This window comes from Salmo trutta, chromosome 10 (genome assembly GCF_901001165.1).
Source record: "Salmo trutta chromosome 10, fSalTru1.1, whole genome shotgun sequence".
In the NCBI taxonomy this organism is placed as follows: domain Eukaryota; kingdom Metazoa; phylum Chordata; class Actinopteri; order Salmoniformes; family Salmonidae; genus Salmo; species Salmo trutta.
Genome location: NC_042966.1, coordinates 26499152 through 26523738, shown reverse-complemented (window position 1 = coordinate 26523738; position 24587 = coordinate 26499152). Strand labels below are relative to the sequence as shown.

The following is a 24587-nucleotide window of genomic DNA, read 5'->3' as shown; positions in this document are numbered from 1 at the left end:
ATCTCCCAGTGTCTGGTGGAATGCAGACTGAATCAGGTTTCCTCTGATTTTGCCTGTGCTTAGCACCATTAGTTTCTTCTTTTTTTTTATCCTGAAAAACTCCCCAGTCCTAAACGATTACAAGCATGACCATAACATGATGCAGCCATCACTATGCTTGAGAATATGGAGAGTGGTACTCAGTAATGTTTGGGGCAAATCCAACACAACACAACACATAACACTTTGTATTCAGGACAAAAAGTGAATTGATTTGCCAAATTTCTTGCGGTATTACTTTAGCCTTGTTGCAAATAGGATGCATGTTTTGGAATATTTGTATTCTGTACAAGCTTTCTTCTTTTCATTCTGTCAGTTAGGTAAGTATTGTGGAGAAACTACAATGTTGTTGATCCATCCTCAGTTTTATCCTCTCACAGCTATTAAATTAACTGTTTAAAAGTTACCATTGGCCTCATGGTGAAATCCTTGAGCGGTTTCTTTCCTCTCCGGCAACTGAGTTGGGAAGGACACCTGTATCTTTGTAATGACTGGCTGTATTGCTACAACATCCAAAGTGTAATTAATAACTTCACCATGCTCAAAGGGATATTCAATGTCTGCTTTTTTTAAATATATTTTTTTATACCCATCTACCAATAGGTGCCCTTCTTTGCAAGGCATTGCAAAACCTCCCTGGTTGTTGAAATTCACTGCTCGACTGAGGGACCGTAAACATAATTGTAAGTGTGGGGTACAGAGATGAGGTAGTCGTTCTCTATAAGGTCCCACAGTTGACTGTGCATGTCAGAGCAAAAACCAAGCCATGAGGTCAAAGGAATTGTCCGTAGAGCTCTGAGACAGGATTGTGTCGAGGCACAGATCTGGGCAAGGGTACCAAAACATTTCTGCAGCATTGAAGGTCCCCAAGAACACAGTGGCCTCCATCCTTAAATGGAAGAAGTTTGAGACAGATAGGATCTGGCTAAAAATACTTTAATCAGTTATAGAACCCATTGCCCTTTATGATTGTGAGATCTGGGGTCTGCTCACCAACCAAGAATTCACAAAATGGAGACTACACAAAGGATATTTTTGCAGAATTCTGCATACAATGTAAAACCAAATAATACATGCAGAGCAGAATTAAGCCGATACCCACTAATTATCAAAATCCAGAAAAGAGCCATTCAATTCTACAACCACCTAAAAGGAGGAAATTCCCAAACCTTCCGTAACAAAAGTCATCACCTACAGAGAGATGAACCTGGAGAAGAGTCCCCCCCAAAATTAAGGAAAGCTCTGACTATGTACAGACTAAGTGAGCATAGAGGCCGCCGTATGCAGACCTGGCTCTCAAGAGAAGACAGGCTATGTGCACACTGCCCCAAAAAACGAGGTGGAAACTGAGCTGCACTTCCAAACCTCCTGCCAAATGTAAGACCATATTAGAAACCCACATTTTCCTCAGATTACACAGACCCACAAAGAATTTGAAAACAAATCAAATTTTGATAAACTCTTATCTATTGGGTGAAATACCAGTATGCCATCACAGCAGCAAGATTTGTGACCTGTTGCCACAAGAAAAGGGCAACCAGTGAAGAACAAACACCATTGTAAATATTTGTTTATTTATTTTCCCTTTTGTACTGTAACTGTTTGCACATTGTTACAACATGGTGTATAGCCATAATATGGCATTTGAAATGTTCCTTTGGAATTTTTGTGAGTGTAATGTTTACTGTTTTTCACTTTTTGTTTATCTATTTCACTTGCTTTGGCAATGTAAACATTTGTTTCCCATGCCAACAAAGCCCTTTGAAATGAATTGAGAGGGTGGGAGAGAGAGGAGGGAGAGAAGCAGAGGTGGGATAATGTAAATCCCTTACAAAAAATTTACCATGCTAGTACAATGAAAAAATGCCATGGTACTATCATGTTTTTTTGGAAACTACCATGGCATGAAAATATGCCATGGTGGTGACATGCTACAAAAATGAACCATGGTAGTACAATGTAAAAAATAAAAACTAGCAGCATGTAGAGAAAGCGTGGCATTTGTTTACAATGTATTATGATGGTCTGTGTCCCACTGCTTTTCGGGTAAAGAGACAAAATGTAATTTATGGTACTCGCATGATGCAACATTGACTACTCGCTCTGCAACAGTACCCTCTTAAACCCTTTTAGCTCATAGTGAAAAACCACAACACACATGGTCTAGTAGTGTAGTCTACTCTTGGTCTAGTAGTGTAGTCTACTCTCTTCAACCTTGGGAACTGGATCGGGTATGGTGAGAGAAATGAAGAAACTTTGAAAATGAAAAAAAGTTTCTGGTGCATCTCTCTTCAATACAGTTTTCAGTTGTCTCTCAATCAACTGACTTGGCTACTCATAATTCTAAATGGCCAACATACTAAAACATTTGTAAAAATGTATTATTAATTATATCTCAAAAAAAAGTTTTAAAAGACTTGAAAGGCTAGCTTGACTGGAGCTAACTTTAGCCGACGTTCGCTTCTCTGCTAACAGACTTTTATCAATAAAAAAATCGAAACATAACGAAAAATTATAAAATATCATTACACTCTGCGTAACTTGGTGTTTCATATAACTCGCTCACTGTGATTATAACGTTGAAAATAGTTTGTTTATCTAGCACTTCTCTCTTCAGTTTCTGTTGGCTTGGCTCTCATTCCCTGACTACTAGGCAGGCTAGTGAAGCTGTAGAGTGCGAGCAGCTCCCACTGCGTGCTGAAATGAGCACAACACCCCTTGACTATAAATACTGTAAATAATTAGGATACCCCATATACTCTCATATTTCAGGTTGGCAACACAGGGAACCAAAACATGAGTAAAAAAAACGGTACTATAAATACTGAAAGTTTTACCCCTTTTTCACAGCAACTATTTCCTTTTTCTTTGATGTTACACACTAGGACCAACAATCGTAGCCTGCCTCTGACTTTATCAAGAAATATAGCCATACTGGTATATAAATTAATCAATATAATACCAACCAACCAACCTCTTTTGACCTTGGGGGGTTTATTTATTTAATGCATTATACTGCCATTGTTCTATGGTAATGAACAATTAATAAAGATGGTACCATATATCATAATTGTGCGTTACCATGGTAGATTATAAACTCAGCAAAAAAAGAAACGCCCCTTTTTCAGGACCCTGTCTTTCAAAGATAATTTGTAAAAATCCAAAACTTCACAGATCTTCATTGTAAAGGGCTTAAACACTGGTTACCATGCTTGTTCAATGAACCATAAACAATTAATGAACATGCACCTGTGGAACGGTCGTTAAGACACTAACAGCTTACAGACGGTAGGCAATTAAGGTCACAGTTATAAAAACTTAGGACAATAAAAAGGCCTTTCTACTGACTGAAAAACACCAAAAGAAAGATGCCCAGGGTCCCTGCGTGAACCTGCCTTAGGCATGCCACAAGGAGGCATGAGGACTGCAGATGTGGCCAGGGCAATAAATTGCCATGTCTGTACTGTGAGACGCCTAAGACAGCGCTACAGGGAGACAGGATGGACAGCTGATCGTCCTCACAGTGGCAGACCACGTGTAACAGCACCTGCACAGGATCGGTACATCCAAACATCACACCTGTGGGACAGGTACAGGATGGCAACAACAACTGCCCGAGTTACACCAGGAACGCACAATCCCTCCATCAGTGCTCAGACTGTTCGCAATAGGCTGAGAGAGGCTGGACTGAGGGCTTGTAGGTCTGTTGTAAGGCAGGTCCTCACCAGACATCACCGGCAACAACGTTGCCAATGGACACAGATCCGCCGTCACTGGACCAGACAGGACTGCCAAAATGTGCTCTTCACTGACGAGTCGCGGTTTTGTCTCACCAGGGGTGATGGTCGGATTCGCGTTCAACGTCGAAGGAATGAGCGTTACACCGAGGCCTGTACTTTGGAGCGGGATCGATTTGGAGGTGGAGGGTCCGTCATGGTCTGGGGCGGTGTGTCACAGCATCATCGGACTGAGCTTGTTGTCATTGCAGGCAATCTCAACGCTGTGCGTTACAGAGAAGACATCCTCCTCCCTCATGTGGTACCCTTCCTGCAGGCTCATCCTGACATGACCCTCCAGCATGACAATGCCACCAGCCATACTGCTCATTCTGTGCGTCATTTCCTGCAAGACAGGAATGTCAGTGTTCTGCCATGGCCAGCGAAGAGCCCGGATCTCAATCCCATTGAGCACGTCTGGGACCTGTTGGATCGGAGGGTGAGTGCCAAGGCCATTCCCCCCAGAAATGTCCGGGAACTTGCAGGTGCCTTTGTGGAAGAGTGGGGTAACATCTCACAGCAAGAACTGGCAAATCTGGTGCAGTCCATGAGGAGGAGATGCACTGCAGTACTTAATGCAGCTGGTGGCCACACCAGATACTGACTTTTGATTTTGATCCCCTTTTTTTCAGGGACACATTATTCCATTTCTGTTAGTCACATGTCTGTGGAACTTGTTCAGTTTATGTCTCAGTTGTTGAATCTGATGTTCATACAAATATTTACACATGTCAAGTTTGAAAACAGTTGACAGTGAGAGGATGTTTATTTTTTGGTGAGTCTATAATGCTACTGGTAGCTCGCGATTGACCTTTTGGAGACCCAAGGTCTGGGGTGATAGAGGTGTGCGCCATAACCAGTCTTTCAAAGCACTTGATCATTACAGATGCTAGAAACAAGCATTTCGCTGCACCTGCTTTAACATCAACGTATCTATTTAAGAGATCAAAACATTTCTTTTGGATTTGATTGGTTTGGTATCAAAAATGTATTTACAAATGTATCCCCATCCATGTAGATGTGTTAGCTTCAATGGGGAAGAAATCGGTGAGTTGTAATTCTGGATGGCCAGACAGCTACCAACAATGACAAGGACTTCCATGTGGGGAATTTTAAGTGACTCGTTTCAGCCAGTTTAATCTTGTTCTTGCATCATGTCTTGATGAGGTGTTATAACTGATTTCGTGTGAATGCTAAAATGCACTAGCTAGCTAACCACTGTAACGATATATTTGAGAGACAAGTGCTAATTGTGCAAATATGTATGTTTTTAGTAAACTTTGAAGACGAAATACAGTTAACATGTTGTCAACAATGTAAACCAATCACGTCTGCTTCGCCCCATAGTTGCGCACGCTTCGGTTTTGTTGCTAAACAACCAACCCGTTACATTATCAGTGGTTAGAGTTGGACGTTACCTGGGGAACATTTGTTTGTGGAACATGTGTTCCGTGTCTGTTTCCAGTCGGTAACATTATTCTCCTAGTGTGCATCTCTGAAACTAGCTAGCTGGTAGTCGCTAAACATGGCTACAGTTCTCCCACCCAGACCTTGCGATAGCAACCCTGCAACCCCGGGAGCGCAGTCTATAAAGGTAAACTTGGCAAATGTATCGTAACAGATTATACACATTACTGGCCATACATGCTAATAATGGTTTTAAGACATGCTAAGCCGGTGCGCTCTAACGACAACACATCAACCTCCAACTCCTTTGTTGTCATCAAACCTACCGCGGTTTCGCTAGTTAGCTAACGTGAGAAATATTTACAAATTACTATTTAATAGTGGTAGGCCACGTTAGCTACTAGTTTTATTCAGCGTTGTTGAACGCAGGCCACTTGTAATGTAGATAGTTGTTAGCTATGTTACTGTGGGAGGGTCGATGTGTTGTAACTTGTCGTTGTTAGCAAACGACTAACATTACTAGTTAGCTATCCATACCGTTAGCTAACTAACTTGCTTAGCTAGCATGGTGTCTTGCTAGGTAACTAGCTAGCTGTTTAGTGTGCCAGTATATTATTGTTTTTGTTTACATCGTGTGTGTCATTAGACTTCAGTCCAAGTCCAATGCTCGTTGTCATTAAAATATTTTATTTAATCTTTATTTAACTAGGCAAGTCAGTTAAGAACAAATTATTATTTACAGTGACGGCCTACACCGGCCAAACCCGGACGACGCTGGGCCAATTATACGCCGAGATGCACTGCCTTATACCGCTGCGCCACTCGGATCTGACTGTGATACCAATTATTGGTATGACCTTACTGTCTGAAACAAAGCACTGCAAAAACTAATAATCCAGAGTGTTGAATACAGTTACATTTGATCTTACTCGACCAGTTGTCTGTGCGGTTGGTCCTTCAGATGGTCGAAATTGGAGACAAAATATTCATAGGAGGGCCTCCCGAGTGGCGCAGTAGTCTAAGGCACTGCATCGCAGTGCTTGAGGCGTCACTACAGCCCTGGGTTCGATCCCAGGTTGTGTCAAAGCCGGCCATGACTGGGAGACCAATGAGGCGGGTCGCACAATTGGCCCAGCGTTGTCCGGGTTAGGGGAGGGTTTGGCCAGTGGGGATTTCCGTGTCCCATCGCGCTCTAGCGACTCCTTGTGTCAGGCCCGGCGCCTGCAAGATGACGTCAGTCTCCAGTTGGACGGTTTTTCTTCAGACACATTGGTGTAGATGGCTTCCAGGTTAAGCGAGCAGCGTGTCAAGAAGCAGTGCGGCTTGGCAGGGTCGTGTTTCGGAGGACGCTTGACTCTCGACCTTCGCCTCTCCCGAGTCCGTAGGGGAGTTGCGGCGATGGGACAAGACTGACTACCAATTGGCTGTCACGAACATTGGGGTAAAAGTAAAAATATATATCATATCCACAGGAAAGTATTATTTATCCAACTTTTTAGAGCGCTGGTACTGCCATTAAAGTTTATCACCTGGCACATGTGCAAAACCATGTAAACACCTGCAAGACTTGGGATAGTATGAATGCATACTTCCGTCTTGTGCACTTTTCTGGGTCATGACCAAACAAATTCTTGATTGCCACACAGAGACCTGCGTTTTGAAGTCGGTTTAATAATTATTTCCTGTCGTTATTTTGTTCTAAATTTCAACCAGTTGAAGGACCAACCCCAAGGACAATCGTCAGAGTAAGTTCCATTTTTATTCAACATTCGTGACATACAAGGGATGTTCTATGTAAACGTGCGTGGCTATGCTGCACAGGCAATGGAGGGCATCATCACAATTGGGACTAGGCCTACCTCAAAGCTATCCACAATAGGTTGGTTGCACCTTAATTGGGGAGGACGGGCTCATGGAAATGGCTAGAGTGGTATGGTACCAAAACACCTAACGCATGTTGGTGCCATTCCATTTGCTCCATTCCAGCCATTATTATGAGCAGACCTCCCCTCAGCAGCCTCCACAGGCTAACCCAATAGTGGACTACATGAGCCTAATGTTACTCCTTATAGTCCAAGGACCTTATGTGTTCTGCTTCGAGGCGATTTGGCTTTGTCAGCCAAAATGGATAAATACCATCTAAACCTGAATGTATTCTCAATTGCGGTAATGTTCTAAAAACATGAAGCCCTTTACTTTCATATCACATCAAAATAATTTCACAAATGCTAAAAATACACTTACTGTTAACTTGTTTTAACACAGTTGCACCCGACAGTATTTTTCAGTGACAACAGGTTTATGGCATTAGTCTTCCGATTACACAAACAGATGTTCAGAGATGCAGATGGCTAATTAGAACATGTAGTGGTATCAGTCTTCGGTCTGTGGTTGCGGTCCAAAAAATGTAAAAGACACACCCTCATCCACTTACCCTTGCCTTATGCCTTTGGGGGAATCCCCTTCGCCATCTTGGAGGGCAGACCAAATGATTAGCCAAGCAAGGGAAGTTTGCAACGGTAGCCCCTCAGTCCTCAAATTTTTAGTTGGCTTTGCGAGTGTACAATTATGTTTACTCCGGGCCTGAAACTCCCCATAATTAAATTTGTGACGATTGTACATCCGCTAAGAAAAGTCCCCGAAAACGGGAGTTCGAAATTGTGCTACTAATGCACATGACGGCACAAACGTCTCGTATGTTTTTATTTGGTTATCTTTTGGAAATTGTAGAAATAAAATATTTTCCTTCTTCAGAAGTTCAAGCTAGGCAGGCTAACGTTAGTTAGCTAATTAATATGCTAGCTATCATACAGTAGGCGTATATTAATAATTATATAAGTAGATATGCACTCATTGACTGTAGTGCATATAAAGCACCCAAATGCTACCGGTGGCTGAAAACACAACCATCGCGGCATGAAAGAGAGACACATATCCGGCCAAGGGTGGTCCATTTAAAAATCATTCCTTCCTCCCTTGCCCTGCAAGTGTATACTCGTCAGACGTCATGATACGCCATCAGAAGTGTCCATTTAAGGCGGGAGACCAAGATGGCGGCTTGAACAGACACTTTTTTACAGAGCTCCGCAACAAACTTCAGAATGATTGTGGGGGAAAAAAACAAGTTTAATTTGTTCAAGATATAAGAACTTTCCTGGGACTGGAATAATAATTGGATAATTTATTTCGGTATGTCCATGCGAAGTCGTGACAAAAAAAGAAAGGAAGAAGCTAGCCGTTCTTTTGCTAATCAACAAGAGAGGAACGTGCTTATAAACAACTGCCATAACTACGCTTGCCCTATGGATAATCTCATGCTTTCGAATGCTGTTGAAGATGACATTCCCTTCTTCACCGGTTACTCTGCGCAAACATCCACCCTCCAAAAAACCCAACATGAACTCTGACATCGTGGCTACCCTCTCCTTACTCATCAACTCCAGGTCTGATGCCATTGAGGAAATGGTAGGCGCGAACACCATGGTTATCCAAGGCTTGAAAAAGACTGGAGTTTGCATGATGTGAAAATGAATGTCAAAAGATGAAAAAAGTGTGGAAAAGAATAACAATGTCTACCATAGATGTCTCACTGATCTGGAACAATACACAAGAAGGTGGAACCTGAGACTTTACGGCGTGCCAAAGGTGGAGAATGAGGATGTGCGACGAGAGGCTATCCGCATCTGCCAAGAAGTTATGCCTCGGCAAGAAGCAACAGCAAAACGATTCAAGACCAAAGGGTATAATCATCCTCTTCACTGCCAGATTCTACAGGGATGCTGTCTGGAAAGCTGCTAGGAAGAACGCCTTCCTTCAGAGCCACAGTCTGCGTTTCGCTGAGCATCTCAGCCCGGAGGACATGGAAAGAAGGAACAAGTTGTGGCCAACGATCAAGAAAGCACGAAATGAGGGAAAGGCTGCTTACTTCGTCGGAAGACGAGGCTTCATCAACGGTTCGGAAATCCATATTCCTCCCTAGAATCTCACCAGAAGGACAGATTGATGGTTTCAGCCAAGGTATTCTCATTTTCCTTGTACTGATTTAATGTTGCCTAACAAGCATCATGTGACCTATTTTTCGGAATACTCAGGTACCTCAATTTATTAGTTTGTTCTTGTATGACCAGATCAGAAGGCCTATTTTGTTTACAAACTTATGAAGAAGATTGAAAGTTGTATTTATTTAATGCATACAGTAACTAAGATACTGTTTTAAGGGGGCATACAGGTCTGCTCTGGCTTTACACTGTTATTGTTCTATTTAGTTAGTAATACTTATTTCCAAGTGAAAAAGGTCTTAGGAACGTGTATATGTAAAACATTTTTTATTATCAGTTTTCATATGCACTTAAAATAGTAGGTACCCTTTTATTTAAAATATTTTGTATTTTATTTCTCAGAATAGTTCCTGATTACACTAAGAGGGTTTTTAGTCTCTCTTACTACAGAGAACCCTTGGTTTGGTCTTGAACGTCATTTTCTTTTGAGTTGAATTTCAAAAGCCGGATAACAACTAGCTCAGTTTATGGTATAAGATATTTTCACTTTAAGTTGACTTAAATGGTGCAGATCTTGGTTCCTTATCGCTTACCTTCACTGCTCCTACGTTTTTGACTCATCCTACAGTTTACTTTTATATAATGTTTGTTGTTTTATCTTTGTCTATAGCTTCTCTTAATGCTAGGGGGTTACAAAACAATGTGAAGCACAAGGCCTTATTTGTATTTGCTTAACAATTTCAAACAGATTTTTGCTTTTTTCAAGAGTCTGTCAATTTCTGCCGATGCCAACTTCTGGAGGTCACAGTGGGGCAATGATATTTGGCTTTCCCACGGATCTGAACGCTCCGCTGGTGTCACTACAATGAAAAATACCTTTGGTGGTAATATTCTACACTCGGAATGTGACACCTTTGGTCACTTTATTTGTCTTATGATCAGTTACAATGACATTACACTCATTACTGTAAACTTCTATGGGTACAACACCAAACATGAGAATGATGAGTTGCTTGAATCTATAGAGAAATATATACTTCATTGGTTATCTAAATTTCCCAATTCCTTATTATTGATAGGAGGGGACTTTAACATTTACTATAGATAATTCAACTGATAGATGGCCCCCAGGTAGGACAACCAGTCAGAATTTGGGTTTAATACTTTATGGAAAAGTTGGATCTTACTGATATATGGAGAGCGAGGTTTCCTGCCAAAGGATCGTTCACTTGGAGTTACAAAACAGGTTCCAGAGAGTCCAGAATAGATTTTTGGCTTATATCCAAATTTATTGATAGTGAGTGTGTTACTACAAATATTTGTACTACTCCACTCACAGACCATAGGGCCATTTACATTGATATCAAAATATTGACCCCTGATACTAACCTTGGTAGAGCATCCTACTGGAAGCTAAATAGCTCGTTATTAAATAATGATATTTTGAGGTAAAAGATCTGCTCTCACACTTTTGGGAAAGGGCTTGTGAAGAAAAATCTTATTGCAAGAACTGGGAGCTCTTTAAATTTGAGGTGTCCAAATACCTTACAAAATATGGTAGTAATCTTGCTAAGACCTGAAGAGCTGAGGAGGAAAAGGTGATCATCATTAAGATAACTTCCGTTTCTCAGAGGTCCCCAGCCAGCCCCTCGGGGGAGAAGATGGAACTGATTGAGTTACAAAATAAACTGCTAATATATAGAGAGATTAAACACAGAAGGAGCCTTTATTAGATCTAGGAACAAATGGATTGAGGAGGGAGAACAGAATTCATCCTATTTCTTTAGACTTGAGAAATTTCACTCTACAAATAACACTATCCATAAGTTAAACATTGGTGTTATTACAGATGGCCAAAAATGAATCGCTAAATACTGTAGCAATTTTTACAGGAAATTGTATAGCTCTACGTACTGTCAGGAATCCAGATGTTTTTTGACTCACTGAATAATGTTCACTCTATCAGTGATATAGAATGTAAACAGTGTGATGAACCCATCAAAGTTGAAGAGATTAGAGTCTATCAAACATCTAAGAACAATAAATCACCAGGTGTTGATGGAATTACTTCAGAATTGTACATATTATTTTCTGAACAAGTAGCTCCCTTCGTATTTGAAGTCTGTTTTTAATACTCTCTAAACAATGTTCTCCCTCCTACAATAAGTCAGGGGTTAATAACACTGACACCTAAACCTAAAAAATAAGTGCTGCTCATCGATAACTGCCGTCCAGTTTGTCTTCTTGTTAGCCTTACTACTTGCAAAAATAATTAAAGAAGTCCTGGATGCAATCATTGATGAAACACAGTGGCTTTATGAGGAACATACATATTTCTAACAATATCAAGTATTAGACATACTTGACTACTCCGACCTAATAAATAATATGAAGCTATGCTCAGTTAAAGAATTTTATAAAGCATTTGACACAGTAGCGCATCAGTTCCTCTTCCACTCCCTTGAGAAATTTGGCTTTGGGGATTTTTTCTGTAAGGTTATTAAGACTCTATACAAATGGTAACAGCACTATCAAATTTAAATATGTCACCTTACTTAGATTTGAGTTAAAGAGAGGAATTAGGTAAGGCTGTCCTATCTCCGTATATGTTTTTATTAATCACCCAACTTCTTACACATTTTTTAAATAATAGTCCTGTACAAGGTATTTCCAGAGCTGGTAAAGAAACTATTATAATCCAGCTGGCTGATGATGCTACACTTTTTATGAAAGACGGTAACCAAATTCCCATATCGATCAATGTGAAACAATCCTTTTCTAAAGTGTCTGGTCTATATCTTAACATTAATAAATGTGAACTCATGGCTGTCAAAGATTGTGTGACACCTTCATATAATGGTATACCAGTGAAATAAGAACTTAGATATTTAGGCATAACCATTACTACAGATCAGAAGTCTAGAGGCTTACTAAATTTTAACCCTCATTCAAAAAAAACTCAGAAGAAGCTAAATCAATGGCTACAGAGGGACTTATCTTTAAAAGGAAGAGTCCTAATAACCAAGGCTGAAGGTATCTCTACAGATATCTTTATCTCTTTATATCTTGACGGTAAAATAAGCAAGGAGATAGACCAGATGCTTTAAACTGTTGTAATGAACACTTATGAGAATGGTGGGCTGAATTTTCTGGACTTTACTACCTTTAAATAATACTTTTAAGATCAATTGGATAAAACTATTCCTAAGAAGACCCACTTCTATGTGGAATTTTATTCCTCATGTCTTCTCTACTTTTGGTGGCCTTAACTTTAATGTTGGTTTGCAATTATAATATTGACGAAGTTCCAGTGAAACTTTCTGCTTTTCATCGGCAGGTTTTCTTGTCATGGACCTTTTTAATTTATAAGCATAATTTTTCTCCACACAGATATTATATATGGAATAATCAGGATATATTGTATAAAAATACTTTTGTTTTTAGAGTATTGGTCCTGAAATAATATCCTATTGGTGAGCCAACTTGTAAATGCGGAGGGTTTTTTACTTAGTTATGAGGAATTCTTATCACTTTACAAGGTCCCTGTAACACCTAAAGATTTTGCAATTCCCTCAGGTGTTGCTTTATTATTCAGGGACGTGTCAAGACCTGACCCTCAGAGCCTACCTTCCATTAACTCATCAGTAGGAAAGATTTGTTTCTCTTTTGGTCCATTAAACAACAGAGCGATACAACATCCTGCTGAAACAAGGTTTGTATCTATACCTTATGTCATGCCTTATGGGAATTGTTTGATAATATCTGTTGGGAAAAGGTTTGGATGTTGCCACATACAGTTGAAGTCGGAAGTTTACATACACTTAGGTTGGGGTCATTAAAACTCGTTTTTCAACCACTCCACAAATTTCTTGTTAACGAACTATAGTTTTGGCAAGTCGGTTCGGACATCTACTTTGTGCATGACACATGCAATTTTTTCAACAGTTGTTTACAGACAGATTATTTCACTTATAATTCACTGTAATTCACTGTATCACAATTCCAGTGGGTCAGAAGTTTACATACACTAAGTTGACTGTGCCTTTAAACAGCTTGGAAAATTCCAGAGAATTATGCCATGGCTTTAGAAGCTTCTGATAGGCTAATTGACATCACTTGAGTCAATTGGAGGTGTACCTGTGGATGTATTTCAAGGCCTACCTTCAAACTCAGTGCCTCTTTGCTTGACATCATGGGAAAATCAAAAGAAATCAGCCAAGACCTCCACAAGTCTGGTTCATCCTTGGGAGAAATTTCCAAACGCCTGAAGGTACCATGTTCATCTGTACAAACAATAGTACGCAACCAGCAATGGGTTGGGTCTCACGGTGCGTTCCTTTTCAGATGGTATGGCATTGCACCTGTACTACCAATACTGTACCTCAATTCCACCTCGCAAAGTTCACATTTCCTTCTCATCGTGTTACCATACAGGACATTGCTGCTATCCCTCGCCTTTCTCTCTAATTTTTCCAACTGTTAACGACAATGACGTAGTCGTGGAGAGTCGACTCCAAAGTAATTGATTCCTCCTTGCACATCAACTGAAGATTAGATTCCGTATGGAATCAACTCTTAAGATTCAGTACGTTTGGAACGGATGAGTCTGATTTAGTTGCCAAGACTGAGCACATGGGTGTAATCATTAGTTGAAACAGTTGCAATTTGCAACAAAAAGGAGTTTCTATTGGGCAAATGCAGGTAGGTCTCTCCCTCGCCGTTTCCTTTAGTTTGCTTTCGTTTAAGAAACATTTTGTAACAGAATCAGTGTAATGAATATGCCCCAGGCGAGGGAGAGCGAGGTGTGGGCAAGCAGAAAAAAACGGTGTGCATATGTCTTGGTAATCTATCTTGCATGCCTCGCAAATTCAACAAAGTAGCCTAAAATTCTATTTAAATTACAAAACTTTCCCCGGCATTTATAGCCTATTGTCTAGTTAGGCTATAACACAGAAAATATTGTTTTGTGGTGACTGCACTGCCATAAAAAGGGTTTGGGAAAGGTTTGGGATTTTTCTTTAATGTTAAGGATTCCAATTTTGTTTAAATGTTTTGACATCTTGGTGTGTAGTATTTTAACCGTTTTCAAAATATATTTTATTTCTCGCTGATAAGAAAGATCTGTTCCTTCTGTTTACAAAACTGTACCGCGAAAGATGCGTGTTAACGTTTAGAGCAAGCGTCAGGGCTCTTGACAAAACACCTTCGGCCTGAACATACTATCGGCAATCGATGCTAAAGGTACAGTGCTTTCAGAAGGTATTCATACAGCCTGAATTCAAAATGTTCTTAAATATTTATTTTTCTCTCTCACCTATCTATACAGAATACCCCATAATGACAAAGAGAAAACATGTTTTGAGCTTTTTATTCTTCAAATTGATTGAAAATGAAATACAGAAATATATCTAATTTACATAAGCATTCATATGTCTGAGTCAATACATGTTAAAGTCACCTTTGGTAGCGATTACAGCAGTGAGTCTTTCTGGGTAAGTCTAAGAGCTTTGCGGTTTGCACATCTGGATTGTACCAGCCTTGCCATAGATTTTCAAGCGGATTTCAGTCAAAACTAACTAGGCCACTCAGGAACATTCAATGTCGTCTTGGTAAGCAACTCCAGTATATTTGGCCTTGTGTTTTAGGTTATTGTCCTGCTGAAATGTTAATTTGTCTCCAAGTGTATGTTGGAAAACAGACTAAACCAGGTTTTCCTCTAGAATATTGCCTGTGCTTAGCTCTATTACGTTTATTTTTATACTAAACTCCTCAGTCCTTGCTGATGACAAGCATACAGATAACATGATGCAGCCACCACCGTGCTTGAAAATATGAAGAGTGGTGCTCAGTAATGTGTTGTGTTGGATTTGCCCCAAACAACACTTTGTATTCAGGACATGAAGTTCATTTGTTTGCCACATTTTTTGTAGTTTTACTTTAGTGCCTTATTGCAAGCACGATTCATGTCCTTCCTTCTTTTCACTCTGTCATTTAGGTTAGTATTGTGGAGAAACTACAATGTTGATCCATCCTCAGTTTTCTCCTATCACAGCCATTAAACTCTAACTGTTTTAAAGTCACCATTGGCCTCATGGTGAAATCCCTGAGCGATTTCCTTCCTCTCCGGCAACTGAGTTAGGACGCCTGTATCTTTGTAGTGACTAGGTGTATTGATACACCATCCAAAGTGTAATTAATAACTTCACCATGCTCAAAGGGATATTCAGTGTCTGCTTTTTTTTTTTTTTTTTTTTTAAATGTACCCATCTACCAATAGGTGCCCTTCTTTGTGAGGCATTGGAAAACCTCCCTGGTCTTTGTGGTCGAATCTGTTTGAAATTCATTGCTCAACTGAGGGACCTTCAGAGATAACTGTATGTGTGGGGTATAGAGATGAGGATGTCATTAAAAAAAAATCATGGTAAACACTATTATTGCACACGGTGAGTCCATGCAACATATGTGACTTGTTAAGCACATTTTTACTCCTGAATTTAGTAAGGCTTGCCATAACAAAGGTGTTGAATACTTATTGATCAAGACATTTCAGCTTTTCATTTTTAATTCATTTATACACATTTCTAAAAACATAATTCCACTTTGATGTTATGGAGTATTTTGTGTAGGCCAATAACACGTCTACATTTAATCAATTTTAAATTCAGGCTGTAACACAACAACGTGGGAAAATTCAAGGGGTGTATACTTTCTGAAGGCCCTATAGTTGGCATTAATGAATGCGCTAACTCTAGGCTTGCTTTTTACATGTCATTTTTTAAAACATTTTAGTCATTTAGCAGACGCCCTTATCCAGAGCGGCTTACAGCAGGTTGTGAGGCCAGTCGGACGCACTGCCAATTTTTCTAAAATAATGTTTGAGGTGGCTTATAGGAAGAGAAATTAACATTAAATTCTCTGGCAATGGCTCTGGTGGACATTCCTGCAGTCAGCATGCCAATTGCACACTTCCTCAACTTGAGACACTGTATGTGACATTGTGTTGTGTCACAACTGCACATTTTAGAGTGGATTATCTTGGGAAAGAAGAAATGCTCACTAACAGGGATGTAAGCAAATTTGTGCCCAACATTTGAGAGAAATAAGCTTTTTCTGCGTATTGAACATTTCTGCGATCTTATTTCAGCTCATGGAACATGGGACCAAAACTTTACATGTTGCGTTTGCATTTTTGTTCAGTGGCCAACAAACTTTCATTCTGGAGAGAACTATTAACTTTAACAAGTAATAGTTCAGGTGTTTTGTGTATCCTAACTGTGTATCCTAACTGTGTTTTTAGGATGACATTGAGGAAGTTTCCAATGATGGCAGTCAAGCTCCAAAAAGGCGACGCATGGGTTCAGGCGACAGTTCCAGAAGTTGCGACACCTCCAGTCAGGAACTTGGGTATGTGGTAAGGTCGTATCTGAATGCGTAGATAGACATATTTGCGTCACTACTTCCTAATAGATCACACCCAATCCCGTTAACAAACAGTTAGGCTGTTTTTACACAGGCAGCCCAATTCTGATCTTTTTTTTTCACTAATTGGGTTTTTGATCAATCACATCAGATCTTTTTACATCACTCTTGTTCAGAACTGATCTGATTGGTCAAAAGACCAATTAGTGAAAGAAATATCAGAATTGGACTGGTCTAATCGCAGCCTGTATGTCTAATAACATAGGCTTAAGACTTTACCCTGCTCTTAACCTTTCAGTCATACGTGTGTTTCCCCAGGCCCACATACTTCTCAGCAGAAAATCTGACTGAGTACAGGTGGCCCTCAGATGGCAGTGGGGAGTACTATATGTTGCAAGAACAAGTCAGTGAATATCTGGGAGTGACTTCATTCAAGCGAAAATATCCAGGTGATGTGGCTGAATGTTTGGCATATATGGTATAGGATCATTGTGTGTAAATTTGGTGATTGGGCTATAACAAGACTATCTGTAGACTATACTGACGTTAAACTGGTCACTCTCTGGCTAATCATGTCTTATCTTAATAATAAATGCCAGTTAGCAGACGCTTTTATCCAAAGCAACTTAGTCATGCGTGTATACATTAATACACCCACTACCCTGGTGTTACAAGCGCATGTTCAACCAACTGAGCTACAATGGACCATCAATGGAAATAAGCCTTCAGGCTTTGTTTATATCGTCTTTTTTTTATGTATGTAATGTTGTCTCCGGCTGGAGTAGCCTACTATTTTTAATTATCCAATAAATTCAATAAATTCTTCTTTTAGATTTGGAAAGGAGAGACCTCTCCCACAAGGAAAAGCTATATCTGAGGGAGCAAAATGTCATCACCGAGACACAGTGCACCTTGGGTGAGAACTTAGAAACATGTAATTGTTGCGTAACCAGGAAGAGCTTGGAGTGTGACATAGACCAACCAGGGCCAAAGCCATCCCAATAGTTGTTTTGGGGAATTAGGCCACTCCTTACCTTGAAACTGTATACATTAAGTAATTGTGAATCTCTTTTTCCAGGTTTGACTGCTTTACGAAGTGATGAAGTCATTGATTTAATGATCAAGGAGTACCCGGGCAAACATGCTGAGTATTCTGTCATTCTCCAAGAGAGGGAGCGTCAGAGGATAGCAAAAGAGTACTCTGTAAGTACTCTCATTTCAGAGAGTATTACTAATGTTAGTATGCTCCGCAACATTGACACATTTTTTTTTTATAGCTTTGGTGTTGATGAAAAAACCGAGTTACAACAGCCTTTGACTTAAATTACCAGATTATATTTTCACTCACAGTACATTAACGGTTGACATGGTTATTCAATATGTTGTATGGTAACATTTAATTTTTATATCTCCTAGAAAATGCAGCAACAAAACCCTCAGAAGGTTGAAGCCAGTAAAGTGCCAGAGTACATAAAGAAAGCTGCCAAGAAAGCTGCAGAGTTCAACAGTAACTTCAACAGGGAAAGGATGGAAGAGAGAAGGGCATATTTTGACCTTCAGACACATGTACGTTAATACCTTGAATAAACACATAGGCTTAGTAGTCATACATATTTTGTATGTGTTCATAAGAACTCCCACTTGTTCATGTTTGAGTAGATACAGTATATCGGTACATTGGTAAACTGTAAGACTCATTTGTGTGAATTTGAACGTGTAATTGAAGTGTGTTTCAAATGCAACTTTCGAACAGATTATCCAAGTACCCCAAGGGAGGTATAAAGTTCTTCCTCCAGAGAGAACCAAGACTGGACCCTATCCAGTGGCCCTCATCCCTGGGCAGTTCCAGGACTATTACAAAAGGTACGGGTCACTAACCAAAAAACTAGTCTTCATGAATGAGGTCCTGACCTCTAAAGATGTTTGAATAGATGATAAACTGATATTCCTGTGTGTGATACAGGTACTCTCCCAACGAACTGCGCTACTTGCCCCTGAACACAGCCCTGTTCGAGCCCCCCCTTGACCCGGAGCTGCCTGCCCTGGACAGCGATGGGGACTCAGATGATGCAGATGAAAACAAGGGAGAAGAGGGCAAGAAAAATTCTGTAAGAAACTGGATTCTGGAACTATTTTTACACGCTTCACTTGATTTCAGAGCTTGAGATGCAATGACATGTTGTATTGTATTACCAGTAAATGACTAGAGATGCTTTGTAAGTTGACTATGTAAACTCCTTGGCAGCTTGCTTGAATATTAAGAACTGAATTTTGTTTACAGGACAGCTCATCTGGAAACACCTCAGATGGGGACAGTCAGGACAGTGGAGTGCAGTCAAAGGGCAAGGCCAAGGACAGGACTGCCACCCCGGTTAAAGATGCCACCCCACGCCTCAACCAACACAAATCTGTCCCTGGGTACAAGGTAGAAGAAAAAAGCCCCTGACTTTCTCCAACAGCACTTCTTTTCCCTTTCCCCTACTCCGCCACCTCTTCCAGCTTCTTCAGCACTTTCAGTAGAGAGACCCTCCTTTGTCCCCACCCCGATTTCTGGTCCTGTCACTCCTAACACACACACTCCACCAGGTGGCAATAGTTCTCTCTTGGGGCAACACTCTGCCTTCCCTCTTCCACTTGGTCCAGTTTGGTTGTGAACCGACCATATGGTTAAAGAGACGTTCCGGATCTTTGGCGACTACTTAAGTATTTTTTTTTAAACCTCCCGCTTTGGGCTGGATGTGGCAATGTGTAGTTCATACATGCATAGTCTATGAGTAGAATTATTGTCTTACCTCAATTAGCCACAAAATCCCTAGTTTGAAAACAACTGTTTTCTGGAAGCTGTGTTTTGAGCAATGCAAGCTTGGCCCATGTGGGCAAGCCCCATAGCAATTAGAGTTCCAGCCAATCTGCTTCAGCCCCTTGCCATTTGAGTGACAGCTAGCAAGATGCACATTGACGAGTTGCACAGTGAGAGAAGAAGGCTGGCCCAGACCTGCCCAGCGTTATCCAATGAGGTTGCAGGGCGGGCCCAACGACTCAGTGACACAGCGAGCAATGACGTACTGCATGTAAGCAATTTTAGGGGACCCGTTCTGGCTCTTCAGCGTTACTTTCAGAACTACTGGCTAAAAAGTATGCAAATCTTCCGGAAAGTCTCTTTAAAACAGTGATGGTTCTATACCAACCGTATGGTAATACACTGATGGTTCCATATCAGACTTTATGAGCAATAACATTTGAGTAGTTCTGTCACATCTAGGACTTGTTCTTCACTGCACTTTTGATTGGTCTTAAAGACTTGTACATTTTTTACCCTATTTGAATGTCTTAATATACCTCTCTTCTGTGTACTTGGCAACACACTAATTAAGACAAGAGACCAGTTACAGTATATTTGGCTGCTAGATTCATTGTTTTTAAACAACATATTTCTTATGATACATACTTTATAAGATGCATACATTTTATTTAGTAGTAGCACTAAAATTACGTTAATACTTGAGTGTTTAAAAGTTTTATAATTCAAGTTATGTCTGTATATTAGTATGCTTTTAAACCAGTATTCTTGTGCCGTTATTCTATAACGGTTGTTTGATATAACCTTACAGACTGTTCTTTGTTTATTATGAGACTGGAGAACACAATGTCAGTGTGTCAGAGGCCTGTTAATACACTTTCTATATGTTGGCTTTTTTTACTTTCGGTTGCCTCTGAAAGTTATTGTTGTGTTAAGTTTAAATTATTTGATAAGAGAATGGCATTTCCGGGATCAACATGATCTACCTTCCGGCAATTTACTGTCATCTGTTTTACTGCAAGGGCAACGTGGCAGAATTGATCAAATTTAGTTTGCCAAAACCGACAGCAAGAGCAGTAAGCACAAATATACATAGCTTGTCATGGCATGACTAGTATTACATATTACTACACCACAAATACCATATCATACATCAGGATTTGGTCACTGATTGTAGAGTGGAGAGCTCATAACTTTCCACAGGGATGGATTTGTCTGTTATGTTTCCAATCAGCATGTTTCCAAAGGGAATTAGAATTATTTGTTTTGAGTGAACACCACACTTTTAAACCAAACTTTGTAAAACCTTTGTCTACTTACCCTCTCTTTATTGTTAGTATGTAATGCGTCATAGATGTGTTCGGAATTTAACAATAATTTTCCAATATCGGCGCTCATTGAATTAAGACTGAAGCCAATACAGATACAATACTTGCAGAAAAATGTACTCAACCTATTAATGTCACCATAGAGAACATGGCATTAAAGTTTACTTTATTATAATTTTAATGCAAGGTAGAGTTCAGGGACTGTACAAGAAATTATTATTTTCATAATCGTAGTGGTATAAATTGCTTGTGTTGGCACTACACTGCAGGGGTAGCCATCTGAAGCCTAACAGAAAATATGTAACCTTTTCTTTCCTTATGTTTTGCACCAGTCAAATGAAACATTTCAGGATGGCAACACCAAACGGGTTGACATTTTGAAAATAGGTGATATTTCCATGAACACACAGCCTACTTCATACTCATGGGCTGTATCCTCCCAATTGTTTGCACACATTCCCAATATTTGTGCAGACTGCGCACCTAAGTAGGTACAGTTTGTTGATCCTTCAAAGCTCAATTTGTATACTTCTCACACTCAGAATTTAATGTGTCTTACATGTTTGATTTGAGTGCAATGGCATAAAGGTGTCCCTTTTGATTGTCATACCTTTTTTGGATACATTTGTGTTCTCCTGGTTTAGCTGGCACTCCTCTTTCTGTGAAGACCTCTTGTATTCAATTAGTTATGTCCTTTATTAACTTAACTGTGTCTCTCTAATCTCCGATTTGCCCTACCACATGTTTCGTTGTTTGTTTCTTAGAAAGGCTTTAACTGCTCTTATCTAATCCAATACTTTTTATGTAGGAAAACGTTTGATATGTCAGTATTTAGACACAGTTAACCATTGAAATAAAGATTTCAAACAAATAGACTGTACAGATATGTTTTGATTGTGTTAGCAGCAGAGACAGGTCCTGTAAAGAAATATGTCTGCAGTGAAAGATTAGTTTTCCTCCTGTCAGAAATGTCTTTGGCTAACTGCCTTTTTATAAATGTGGGTTAACAATGGGTGGAAACACCTCGGTCTCCTCAGGAGGGACATTCAAGTGTTTAACCTGCTATGAGCGGCGATGGGGGACAGCATGGCACATCCAACTTAATCTTAAATCGACTTGACCTCTTGGTTTTTGCCTTTGGAGCTCTTGAGATCCAAGTATCGTAGTCTACCAGTCCCCACGACTATATATAAGTGATGACAACAAGCAAATAGTTGATGTGGGAGGTTCTCAAAATTAGACAATAGGCTATTTCTAGTCATTCTTATTTGAGGGGGTGAAATAAGAAGCACCTAACAAGATTGGATCAATTGCGAGTGAAATAAATGTGTATATATACATCCTATCAGGCCTTTTAGGCTTTTACACATTGTACAGTATAATGTGTGTTGCTCAGAAGCCCTTTGTCACATGGTGCACTAGGCCTTGTTGCTAAAAATTATAGCATTGTTCTTGCAGCCTAAGGTCATACCCAATGCTATTTGTGGCATTTGCCAGAAGGGTAAGGAGTCCAACAAGAAAGGAAAGCCAGAAGCTCTCATTCACTGCTCACAGTGCAAGAACAGTGGTAAGTGGAACTTCTGTTTTGTTTTTAAATTAAAACTGACAAATCACAACATAGCATTGTTCATAATGAACATAAAGCTTCTAAAATATGAGCAAAATAACTTAGTTCAATTAGCCTAGTCGTGATCACAAGTTGGGATTATGCAGTGTGTTTTGGAGTAGTGCTGTGGTGCGAGCGATGCCCTGTGTGTGTGTGTGTGTGTGTGTGTGTGTGTGTGTGTGTGTCCCAGGTCACCCATCGTGCCTGGATATGAGTGAGGAGCTGGTGGGCCTGATTAAGACCTACCCGTGGCAGTGTATGGAGTGTAAGACGTGCACGGTGTGTGAGCAGCCCCACCACGAGGAGGAGATGATGTTCTGTGACAAGTGTGACCGGGGCTTCCACACCTTCTGCGTGGGCCTGGACTCCATCCCTCTAGGTGAGCTCTCTCTCTGGGTCTTTTCAAATACTTTAAGGATGCATCATTACTTCTTTCCTTGGTGAAATCTTTGTGATGGAATCGTTGCTTACTCCTACCAATGTGTGTGTTAGATAAGTGATTATTTCATGGAAGGAAGGGACTCTGTCACGCGCTCTCTCACTTTCTCTTATGTAGTCTCATATGGAGTTTTGTGGTGATTTGCATTTAGCTGGTTTTATGTGAAACAGCATTATTAATTTGCTTAGCCAACTGAACTACTTTTCGGCTTGGGGTGAAGACTGCCAATTATTTTTTATTTTTTTGTGCAGTCAAGAAGGGTTGTTTGTTACCTCAATTTGCTATAGTTAGTGTAGCTGCACATTAAACATCAGAAAGTTCACGTTTGGAATGTGGTCAAAGTGCTTTATAAGTGTTGAAATCAAATGTTAGAAATAGCTGTTTTTTGTCAGATGCCTTTTAGTCTGAAGGATCCCACGATGCAGTCTATTTTTTAGCCTTTGGTTTGATGTGGCTCTACTGTAATATGTAACTTCGTCTTTTTTTCTCCTCAGGTTGCTGGGTTTGTGAGTGTTGCATCAAGGAGTTCTCAACGCCCAAGAAAAAAGGAGGAATAAAAACACCCAAAAAGTCCAAATCTGCACACAAATAGAATGCGATTACGGACAATGATCAACTCAACAAGCTAATCCTCAATTTTAAAGATACTTTTTGTACTTTTGATTGTTAAGATTAAGTTTGGTAATCCTGTATATATGGATTTACTTTGTCACAATTGGATTTGAAATGTCATTGCCACTGAAGTAAACATTTTTGCCAGTAAAAGCTTTTTTTAATAACCTATGACTGCCCTGATGTTTCATTAAAGCACAGATTATGTCTCTAATAAGGGAAAGGGAAAGAGTGATCAATAAGTGCTTATCAAAGTCCTGACGCAAAGATTCTTTATTTAGAGCCTATTCCTCTCAGGTGACAGTTACAATGGAATGCTAAATCAACCACAACATGTTATGTGAAGTTTCTAAGGCCATAGTCAATAGAACCAGACATACAGCAGGCACCACAATAGCTTCTCATGCATATTTGACAAGGACTGGCTTAAAAGCGACCAATTAGTCACCTGGAGAGCATGGCCCTGTGTAGCATCTGTCCAGGTGAGTGTCAAAGGGGATCAGTTTGCCTCTTACTGTCCCTTTGGGCCCAGGTGATACTGTGAAGTCATATAGCAGCTGCCACGTGGCGACCAGGTAGACTACACTAAGTGACAGACGCATTCATGCATGTCCCTGTCATCTGATAGGTGTGGAGTACAATGGGCAGTTGGGTACAGCAGCAAGCCACACTGTAACAATATGCGTGTGAACGCTTGCCGCTTGGCATTAAAAGGCCAGTGTTCCACTCAACAGCCGGTGTTTATTTTGAGGAGCCCAGTCAGTAAACATAACAGCGTTCAACAACTGAAGCCTGGCTTGGCCTGTTGAACAATGGGAATGTGTAAATTGCCCTTTTATTTGCAATGTATATCAGCCATTAGTTTAAAAAAATTATATATATATATATATATATATATATATATATATATATATATATAAAATTGGTGCTAGAAGAGGAATACTGGAAATGTGCAGTATGCTGGTCTTAAGAGTGCAGTAAAAAGTTGCTGTGCTTTATCTGAAATTACCACTAGATGGAAGCCATGAGTTATCGTTGAGACACCTTTGCTTTCCTTCAATATCCCTAGTTGGAATGAATATGCTGTGGCTGTGTCTGACCCTCGCTTGTTCTGGGAACCTCCACTCTGCTCGTTCCTGTGTCCTCTGCTCCAGTAGCAGTAC

The 24587-nt window shown here is 40.1% G+C and overlaps 1 protein-coding gene across 1 annotated transcript; it reads left to right on the top strand.

Moving 5' to 3' along the window:
- Positions 1 to 5252: 5252 nt before the first annotated feature.
- phf10 (PHD finger protein 10) lies at positions 5253 to 23595 on the top strand. The gene is made up of 12 exons (XM_029765116.1): positions 5253 to 5409; positions 16518 to 16624; positions 16958 to 17088; positions 17472 to 17555; positions 17718 to 17842; positions 18056 to 18205; positions 18393 to 18502; positions 18603 to 18747; positions 18921 to 19064; positions 22226 to 22334; positions 22564 to 22752; positions 23307 to 23595. The coding sequence occupies exons 1-12, from the start codon at positions 5341 to 5343 to the stop codon at positions 23402 to 23404; spliced, it is 1461 nt and encodes a 486-aa protein (XP_029620976.1). The 5' UTR covers positions 5253 to 5340; the 3' UTR covers positions 23405 to 23595.
- The last annotated feature ends 992 nt before the right edge of the window (positions 23596 to 24587 follow it).

Excerpts from the sequence above, each read along its gene's own strand:
- phf10 (XM_029765116.1), top strand. The coding sequence starts at position 5,341 with ATGGCTACAGTTCTCCCACCCAGACCTTGCGATAGCAACCCTGCAACC. Across the intron at positions 5,410-16,517 it reads CGGGAGCGCAGTCTATAAAG|GATGACATTGAGGAAGTTTC; the intron begins GTAAACTTGGCA and ends CTGTGTTTTTAG. Across the intron at positions 22,753-23,306 it reads CCTGGACTCCATCCCTCTAG|GTTGCTGGGTTTGTGAGTGT; the intron begins GTGAGCTCTCTC and ends TTTTCTCCTCAG.